At 47.1% G+C, this 10,170-nt stretch overlaps 1 protein-coding gene across 3 annotated transcripts in view; it reads left to right on the top strand.

The window, feature by feature from the left end:
• Positions 1-257: 257 nt before the first annotated feature.
• The window catches only part of CDC27 (cell division cycle 27), a 28,658-nt gene continuing 18,745 nt past the window's right edge, over positions 258-10,170 (top strand). For all 3 annotated transcript variants that reach the window (XM_075846477.1, XM_075846478.1, XM_075846476.1), the window contains exons 1-4: positions 258-372; positions 6,834-6,909; positions 7,945-8,092; positions 8,910-9,035. In XM_075846477.1, the coding sequence (XP_075702592.1) occupies positions 346-372; positions 6,834-6,909; positions 7,945-8,092; positions 8,910-9,035 (377 nt within the window). In that variant the 5' untranslated portion in view covers positions 258-345. The remainder of the gene's footprint in view (positions 373-6,833; positions 6,910-7,944; positions 8,093-8,909; positions 9,036-10,170) is intronic.

The following is a 10,170-nucleotide window of genomic DNA, read 5'->3' as shown; positions in this document are numbered from 1 at the left end:
GGTTCAGTGCTATATACTTTTGACTGCTAGAGGGCGCTCTTTCTTGTGTAACGTTATTTCCGGCTGCATGTTAGTAGATTTCGGCAGCTTCCGTATCCATTCGGCGGTTTCCGGCCACTGCCGCAGATTTTCGACTGTCTCCGTTAGTTGTCGGCAATTTCCGTAAGATCTCGGCTGAGGCCGGCTGCTTTCGGGTGTATTCGCCAAGATTCGGCTATCTCCGGCGGCCTCCCCGGTAACGGTCGCTGTGAGTTTAAATGAGCCGGAGCCGCCCGTCTGACGTCTTGAGAGTAGCCGATAGGGAGAGAGGTCCCGACAGCGGGAGAGAACGCGGGAGGCCGGAGAATGACGGTGCTGCAAGAACCCGTCCAGGTAATTGGCGGCCCGGCTGATCCGGATACTACACATCCAGGCTTGAGGCCTAGTGATGGGCACAGGGAGATGGGGAAGGAGCTGGAGACGGGAACCTTTCCAGTGACAACAGGGGATGATGAGCATGGACGTCTGTAGGCGAAGATGACAGGAGAATTACCATATTACCGGGTATAAGGGGGAGGGAGCTGGAGGACTGGCCTGGTATACTGGTGTACATGACAGGAGTGGACCTCACGCTACAGGAGACCAGTAATGATATATAGAGGATGAAGAATACGTCCTCCCCCTTCCAGTACGCTGGTTTTGATGGTAAATCTCCAAATTTGTGCGGTTTGTACCGTTAAAATCACCGGATACGGAATTTACATTTGTGGCCCCTTTTAACGGGTGTGGGGCTTCTAAGACCGATGACTTGTTAGGCGCTGTTCACTCCACGTCAGTGTTTCCGTTGCTCTGCCCCATCAGAGGAGCAGAATAGCGAAAATACCGGAAGCGCAGATTCCGTTGCCTGACGGGACCGTTGGGTTTCCGTCATTGGGTCCATTGTTTTACTGGAAAGAATCGCACGGCACGCTGCGCTGTTTTTTTTTCTTCAATATTTTAGACCGGATCTGTGACAGAGGCCCCAAATGGAGCTTCCTATGCAGATGTTAACAGGTTTTTGCAGGGGGGCTATTCTTTAGCTAAAGTCTGGTAACGGGAGGGAGCAATCTGTATCAACTGGCGTCTTGTAACGGGAAGGTTTGTACAGTGGCGCCTTGTTTCGGAATGGCTTGTGCGACGCGTCTCGTTACGGGATGGCTTGTGCGACTGGCGTCTCGTTACGGGATGGCTTGTGCGACTGGCGTCTCGTTACGGGATGGCTTGTGCGACTGGCGTCTCGTTACGGGATGGCTTGTGCGACTGGCGTCTCGTTACGGGATGGCTTGTGCGACTGGCGTCTCGTTACGGGATGGCTTGTGCGACTGGCGTCTCGTTACGGGATGGCTTGTGAGACTGGCGTCTCGTGACGGGATGGCTTGTGCGACTGGCGTCTCGTGACGGGATGGCTTGTGCGACTGGCGTCTCGTTACGGGATGGCTTGTGCGACTGGCGTCTCGTTACGGGATGGCTTGTGCGACTGGCGTCTCGTTACGGGATGGCTTGTGCGACTGGCGTCTCGTTACGGGATGGCTTGTGCGACTGGCGTCTCGTTACGGGATGGCTTGTGCGACTGGCGTCTCGTTACGGGATGGCTTGTGCGACTGGCGTCTCGTTACGGGATGGCTTGTGCGACTGGCGTCTCGTTACGGGATGGCTTGTGCGACTGGCGTCTCGTTACGGGATGGCTTGTGCGACTGGCGTCTCGTTACGGGATGGCTTGTGCGACTGCCGTCTCGTTACGGGATGGCTTGTGCGACTGGCGTCTCGTTACGGGATGGCTTGTGCGACTGGCGTCTCGTTACGGGATGGCTTGTGCGACTGCCGTCTCGTTACGGGATGGCTTGTGCGACTGCCGTCTCGTTACGGGATGGCTTGTGCGACTGCCGTCTCGTTACGGGATGGCTTGTATAGTGGCGCCTTGTTTCGGAATGACTTGTACGACTGGCGTCTTGTAACGGGAAGGTTTGTACAGTGGCGCCTTGTTTCGGAATGGCTTGTGTGGCTGGCGTCTCGTTACGGGATGGCTTGTGCGGCTGGCGTCTTGTTACGGGATGGCTTGTGCGACTTGAGGCAGGATGGTTCGCGTGACAGGCGCCTTGTCACGGAGGGAGCTCCATTCTATGGCTAAAACTGATACCAGAAAAGGCAAACTGACGCCTTGTTACTGTGTTGTTCTGCGACTGTCATTTAGGTGGAGACTTGTGTGATTGGCGCCTTATGAGGTGGGTATCTGTGGCTCGCTCTCCCAACTTATGAACTCCTCAAAACTAGGAAGTGAAGTGCATCATGTATAATGAAGGCTATATACACTTTTTTGAAAGTTTGTTTTTTTATATATATATTTTTTTTATATATATAATAAAAAGGTCAATTGGTGCAACTTTATAATTAGTTTTTTTTGTTGTTTTTTTAAGTCTTTACTTTTTGAGATACAGCTGCTCTGTATTCTCTATACAGAGCATCTGTATCGTTTGATCAATTCTGTACCGTCAGGCCCGCGGGACTGACGAGTTCAGTGAAATTGAGTCAAAAACTTGCAGCACCCGCTGACACTGAATCCATCAGGTCCGCGGTACTGACGGATTCAGGTCTTAGCGAACTATACAGCTGCTCTGTATAGAGAATACAGAGCAGATGTATCTCAAAAAGTAAAAATAATTTTTAATAAAAGCTGATTATAAAGTTGCACCAGACGCACCGATGAACGAGTAAACGCAATCTGCTCCTTTATGCAGCATTAAAAATCGTCTTTGTTGGCAGTACGTCTGTGTAAATAGGGAGACGCGCTGCTTACACGATGAACATGTATGGGGACGAGCGTTCGAAGTAACAAGCGCTAGTCCCTATACATAAGAAATCATTGCTGTGTGTGTGAAAGGAGCAAACGAGCGCCCATCAACGAACTGTCTTGTTGATCGGCGCTCGTTTATAGGGCCCAGGTCGGGCCGTGAAATAGGACCCGGAGTCCAGTTTTAGGTTCGGCAGTAGTTTGTCCAGTCCGTCCAAAAATTGGCACTAGTACGTGAAATATGATCAGACTTTCGCATGTGCGGCAATGCAAGCGTTCATTTTTGCTGTTTTTTGTGTTTTTTTCATTATGATTTGAAAGGATTCCCATTGGCACAAATCACTGTAGTAGAAAATCCCAGCACTCATGTCATTACAGCATAAACATTCAATTATTAAAGGGGTATTCCCAAAATTGACATTTATCACCTAACCGCTGGATAGGTGTCTGTCCGCTAGGACCGCACGATCACTAGACCGTGGGTCTCAAGTCCCCACTTCCTCATCACTGCACAATTGCGTTGAGGAAAACATTGAATGTCGCGGCGGTCGAGAATGCCCGGTGCCGCTCCATTCAAATTCTATAGAACTGAAGACTGACGAGCACCGCTCTCGCCTATTTCTGTCAGTCTCATAGACATTGAATTGAGTGGAGCATGAAATCTCCTTCGCTCAATTCAATCTCAAGTGGGGCAGTGATGAGGAACGAGGAGGCTCAGGACCTCCGATCTAGTGTTCGGTGGGGGTCACAGTAGTTGGGACCCCATCAATAAGACGCTTATCTCCTATCCTATCAATTCTACCAATAGCCTTTAGAGGGTTATTCCAGCTTTGGCTATCTTCCACTGGTAGGAAACTCTAATGTACCTCTCTCATGTGCACCATTCACATCAATGGAACTGTGTCACACACGCATGATATGGCCCCTTTGAAATGAATGGACGCCACCTCTAAATGAGAGCTGTGTGGGAGTTTTCATTTTGGTTAAATCTATGGGCCCCTTACCAAGCTCCATGGTTCCTTCATTTTGGGAAATGGTGGGGGTCCCAGTTCCGACTCCTGGCATGTCTTCTGACAATGACCCTTTGCAAGATAACTAAAGATGGGCATTCCCTTTAAACGATATTGAAATGCTCATGTGATTGTGTAGACTTTGTTTATGGCTAGCAGGTATTATAGCTAGATCTATAGCAGGAGAGCGAAGGCTTGGAGTAAATGGATTAGAACTGACCAGGACAATCTAAATGTGGAAGAGTGGGAAGGATCCGGAGGACCCTGGCAGTAATAGAAGAGCCGTTTGGTTTGGGCAGTGAAGGAACAAAATTTCACATGGATGCGAAGATTGTGGTATTGGTCGGTAACGGAAAAGTCAGTTGGATGTGGTCCATAACGATGGGGATGGATAGGGAAATGCTGTAGAGTTGGCGCATGTACCCCAGGGCCTGATTCCAATAATACAATAGTGAGTGCTCTTTGAATGGGACCTGTCGCCCCTATGAAATAAACCCTGAGCAGTATAGTGATCATTTTAAGTACATCTATTTTAAGTCTATCCATTTGTTGCTTAGACTTCCGTGCCCTTTCGGGTTCCCTGCGGGCTCTCATGGATAACTTATTATACCAGCGGGTGCTTAATGTGCCAGGTCTTTTTTTCTAACTGCACCTCCAGGTGGAGAGTTGAACCGTTGTGCATGGTCCCTGTTCATATTAGTATATAGGGGGTGCAGATGATACCAATCGAGCATGATCAGATGTTTCCATTTCTCCCATACACTAGAAGGGTACGGCCCGATGTAGCAGCGCCCGCATGCTGTTGACACCCTGCTCATTTGCAGTGACCAATGAAAGCTTGATTTTGCTGGTAATTCCTGGCAAAAGCATGCTCCTACTGGCTACCAAAAGTGAGCCGGGTTTCTGCCGCATGTCGACACCGGTACGTGGGACTGTACCCTAAGGGTATGTTCACACATGTAAGAATTGTTGCAAAATTTTGACTAAAAATGAGTTCAAGACATGTGAATGGGGCAGTTTCTGCAGCATGTGCATGGATTTCGGCATGCTCCGTTCAGCTTAATGGGACAGTTGCAGAAACTTGTGCGTCGAATCTCCCACATGTGAGCAACCATGACCCCTTTTCTCCGCATCAGTGGGGTCTTATCAGCCGGAACACCCAAGCAAACATTTATGGCTGCCACACTTCCTATATACTGCCGCAGGAGTCCGCAACCTTCGGCACTCCAGCTGGTGTAAAACTACAACTTCCAGCATGCCCTGACAGACGCAGGCTGCCAGGGGTTGTAGTTTCACAAAAGCTGGAGTGCCGAAGGTTGCTGACCCCTGCATTACAGTATATATGACCGGGGTGAATCTGTAATGCACTGTAGACCAGTTTCATGCAGTAATGATGGATTCTGGTAATAACTGTGTGACTCATTGGAGTTTACATTTCTGAATGCATTCTTGACATAATCCCATTCATACAATAATTTGTATGTTTTCCTTTTAAATCCAGTTTTAAATTTATTTTCCTTGAAGTGTTCTCAAGCAACAAACAACATGATGTGAGTGTGTGTGTAATAATCTTTATATAGCGCTCATGAAAAGCTGAGCAAATTATGACCCAGTTCACATTAGCGCTAAAAAACTCATTCTCCATACTGGAAGCTGCGACTTTCTCCTAGTGTCCTTTATGGAGGATGAAATGTAGAACTGTGCCATTCGCTAGCCTTAAAATAATGCCATAGTCAGGGATGGCTGGGACACTCCGCTGGTCCTCGTTTTTGGAAGAGTAGGCAGTGAGGTTTAGGAGAATCCCTCCCTGGCATCACAGTGTGCTATAAGCAGTTCTGGTTGGCACAGTGATTCATTCACGTTGGACTAGCCTGGCCAAGTGGGGGCATCATATTGAACAGTCGTTTTTGATGTGAGTATAGTAAGTGCGTTGGTAAAAATGTAAAGAGGTTGTCCCAATTGCCCGCCGCAGTCTTGCCTATGGAGAGATTTTTTTGAAGTTTGAGACACCCCCTCCGATGGACCAGCGCTGATAACGTCAGACTCTGTGACCCCCATCTGAGCTCTAGTCCTTACATTCTGGCCACAGAAAGCGCTTAGTCATGACGTATTACATATGTTTTTTGCAGTGAAAGGGTTAAAGATTGCTACGTACAGATTCATTATATTTGACCATCTAAGGCTATGTTCACACGGAGTATTTTGCAGGAGGAATATCTGCCTCAAAATTCCGTTTGGAAGTTTGAGGCAGATTTTCCTCTCCCTGCACGCCGATTTTCGCACCGTTTTTCGCCCGCGGCCATTGAGCGCCGCGGGCATAAAACCCAGCAAAATATGCTTTCTCTGCCTCCCATTGAAGTCAATGGGAGGTCAGAGGCGGAAACGCTCGAAGATAGGGCATGTCGCTTCTTTTTCCCGCGAGGCAGTTTTACTGCTCGCGGGAAAAAGACGCCGACGCCACCCATTGAAATCAATGGGAGGCGTTTTCGGGCCGTTTTTGCCGAGTTTTGCGACGCGGTTTCCGCGTCAAAAAACTCGGCAAAATACTCCGTGTGAACGTAGCCTGAGAGAGGTCCAGATTTAACTATGTCTGTTCTGGTGACACATTTGCTTTAAAAAAAAAAATGCCCAGGCAGATTTTTATTTGTCTTCCCCCAGAACACACAACGAGGGTATAAGAACTATATTGGGGGCAACTTGGTTAGATAATTCCAGTGCACATTGTATGACGATCATAATTTTTTTTTGTCTTGACCTTCCAATTAACTAATAATAAAACCTTTTTATTTTTGTATTCCTATTGTATCTGAAATCTCAATAGTAATTTATTAAGAAATAAATAACTGCAGCAATGTAAACAGTCTAGCCATGCAGGTTAAGACCAGCTTGTTATATTTATTGATTGTATATATTTTTCAATGACAATTTTTCCCTAAAGGTTTTGAGTATATAATATTTACTCTGTATAGGCGTCTTATGTTGTATAAACTGTTCCTCTTTCTCTCCCGCACATCCAGGCTGCTATATGGCAAGCACTGAATCACTACGCATACCGAGATGCCGTATTCTTGGCAGAGCGACTTTATGCAGAAGGTATGTGATGTAATCTTTATACACTGTAGTGCCCATACAATCAAGTGGCAGAGAAAAGAGTGTATTAAAGGGTAACTAAACTTTTTAAAAACTTTTGACATGTCAGAAGTTATGATCAGTGGGGGTCAGAGCACTGAAAAGCCGAGCGATCGCTAAAACGAAGCGGCAGAGGCGCTCGGATGAGCGCTGTGCTGCTTTGTTTCTAATCGGCTTTTCACAGAAAGCCGAGCGACCGATGTACGAACTCATAGACTTTCCGTTGAGCCCGTACACGGCTCCGAGGAAAGCCGAGAAAAGCTGATCAAAAAGGAAGCGGCCATGCGCTCACTCGAGCGTTTCTGACGATTTAGTTTTAGCGATTGGTGGGGGAGTCAGTGCTCAGACCCCCACCGATCAAAACTTCTGACATGTCACTATGACATGTCGAAAGTTTTTAAAAAGTTTAGTTACCATTTAATCTCTCACCCAACAAGATGAAGATTAGCAAAAGTTTATTGTTTGCTGTATGTCCAGACACTATTAGTAGAGGACTGCACATTTGGAATCCACTGCTAGAACCCAGGCAGGGTTAAAGGGGTTAATTTTGGGCAGCATCTGCTGTCCAGTGGCTGTTCTCTCCAAAAATTTGCCGATTATGTGGGGTTATTGCTACCGGCGATCAGCCCGGAAACAGTTGTTTACCACGATGTCACATGGATCTACCTACCCGTACCATTCGCTAGTCAGCATTGTAGAAGGGAGAAGTTACTCCTATATACCAAAGACAAAAGGAGAGTGGAGAAGAGGACTGCGGAGTCTATGGTGCTTGTTCCCATATCTCCCATTGACTTGAATGGCAGAATCGCCTTTCTCCTCTTGACTTTTGCCTTGAGTTTTGATGGCGGCTTTATTAGTTTAGCTGTAACTTATACTGGTGCTTCTGTACAGGTATGAAAGTGGGGGGTTTGTGTGCTGTAGGTATGTTGTATTCTGTGGTCCAGAGAAGGCTGGAGCATGTTCCTTGAATATTGTCTGAATATGTTCTCTTTCCTACAGTGCATTCAGAAGAGGCGTTATTTCTCCTAGCCACATGTTATTACCGCTCAGGGAAAGCGTATAAGGCTTACCGGCTCCTGAAAACCCACAGCTGTACCACCCCACAATGTAAATATCTTCTCGCAAAATGCTGCATGGACCTTAGCAAGTGAGTCTTTCACCTCTTGATTACATGTGTTTGTATTATTTGCCCCGATCCTTTGTCCTCCAGGAGGTTTGCAACGCTTGTAGTGTATGGCAGCCATCTATGGTTACACCCCTGACCCCAAGGGGCAAATAATATACATATCTTCCTGGTTGGAGCGTTCACGGTGAAATTAATTGTATGGCCATTTAAAGGAGCGCACAGAAAAAAACTATACTGTTATGCCTAGTGCGGAGCTCGAGGGAGCAGTGCATGACATCGAGCTTATCTGTGTCATACTCAGGCCTTCAACTACACACAACGCAATGTATCAGGCTTTCCTGGAGTGTTCCTTTAAGGTCTGCAGTGCGGGATGTTATTGAGCAGAACACGTTGAATGGTTTTCTGTCCAAATCTTAGGTGTACCCCAAGTTAAGTGGTGCTAGAGGTGTCTGAGCTGCTGATATTCCCCTCTTCACCACTGTCTCCACCAAACTAACATGCTTGTCCAGCCGTGTATGCATGCAAGTCCTCATTCAGATGGCGCAATGACGTGTGACCGAGATCTATCATGCTGTTAGCTCGGGACATTAGACCGGCGGTTGGGCCAGCACTTGCAGACATTAAACGGCCGCTAAGATGTAATCGTGTTACGGCCGTACAGAGAATGCCTCAATTGCGGTATTGACCACAACTATTATTTTACCTTATTTTAAATTATGACAAACCGTAAAGTACCATAAAGACAAATTTGCTATTCGCGTTGCCTGCCAAGTTGCTCTATGCCACGTTTAGAGGTCTGAATCTTTTGACCTGTTCATCACCATTTCTTCCCTTGCAGACTGGCTGAGGGTGAACAGATCCTGTCTGGTGGGGTTCTGAATAAACAAAAGAGCCAGGAAGAGATCGTTACAGAGTTTGGAGACTCTGCCTGCTTTACACTGTCGCTGCTCGGCCATGTATATTGGTAAGCGGTTGCTGCTGTCACGTCTGTAAAGTTTATTTCTGGAAAAATAACACTAGGATGCAAGAGCAGGCGTCTTTTGACAAGAATTGTTTAGGCCGTGTTCCCACAGGTCGTATAGGCTGCGTAAAACTAAGCAGCGTATACGACCTGGAAACCGCTGCGGCCAAAAAACCTTTCGAATAGCATTTCAAGCCGAATGCAGCGCTAGAAAAAAAAAAAGTTCATACTTACCCCGGCCGTAGTCATGGTGATCCGTCCCTCTGCTGACGTGCAGTCCAGCCTCCTGGGATGACGCTGCAATCTGTGATTGGCTGCGGCAGTCACATGGTACGAAACGTTATCCCAGGGGGCCGACGTGGAAGAACAACTGAAAAAAAGAATAGTTATGACAATGCCTGGGTTGTAAAGAGGCTCTGTCACCAGATTTTGCAACCCCTATCTGCTATTGCAGCAGATAGGCGCTGCAATGTAGATTACAGCAACGTTTTTATTTTAAAAAAACGAGCATTTTTGGCCAAGTTATGATCATTTTTGTAGTTATGCAAATGAGGCTTGCAAAAGTCCAAGTGGGTGTGTTTAAAAGTAAAAGTCCAAGTGGGCGTGTATTAGGTGCGTACATCGGGGCGTTTTTAATACTTTCACTAGCTGGGCGCTCTGATGAGAAGTAACATCCTCTTCTCTTCAGAACGCCCAGCTTGTGACAGTGCAGATCTGTGACGTCACTCACAGGTCCTGCATCGTGACGGCCACATCGGCACCAGAGGCTACAGTTGATTCTGCAGCAGCATCAGCGTTTGCAGGTAAGATCGACTTACCTGCAAACGCTGATGCTGCTGCAGAATCAACTGTAGCCTCTGGTGCCGATGTGGCCGTCACGATGCAGGACCTGTGAGTGACGTCACAGATCTGCACTGTCACAAGCTGGGCGTTCTGAAGAGAAGAGGATGTTACTTCTCTTCACAGCGCCCAGCTAGTAAAAGTATTAAAAACGCCCCGATGTACGCACATAATACACGCCCACTTGGACTTTTACTTTTAAACACACCCACTTGGACTTTTGCAAGCCTCATTTGCATAATTACAAAAATGGTCATAACTTGGCCAAAAATGCTCGTTTTTTAAAAATAAAAACGTT

Source organism: Rhinoderma darwinii, chromosome 13, assembly GCF_050947455.1.
Source record: "Rhinoderma darwinii isolate aRhiDar2 chromosome 13, aRhiDar2.hap1, whole genome shotgun sequence".
NCBI classification, from domain to species: Eukaryota; Metazoa; Chordata; class Amphibia; order Anura; family Rhinodermatidae; genus Rhinoderma; species Rhinoderma darwinii.
Note: the sequence above shows the minus strand (reverse complement) of the source record. Positions and strands in the feature narration are given on the sequence as shown.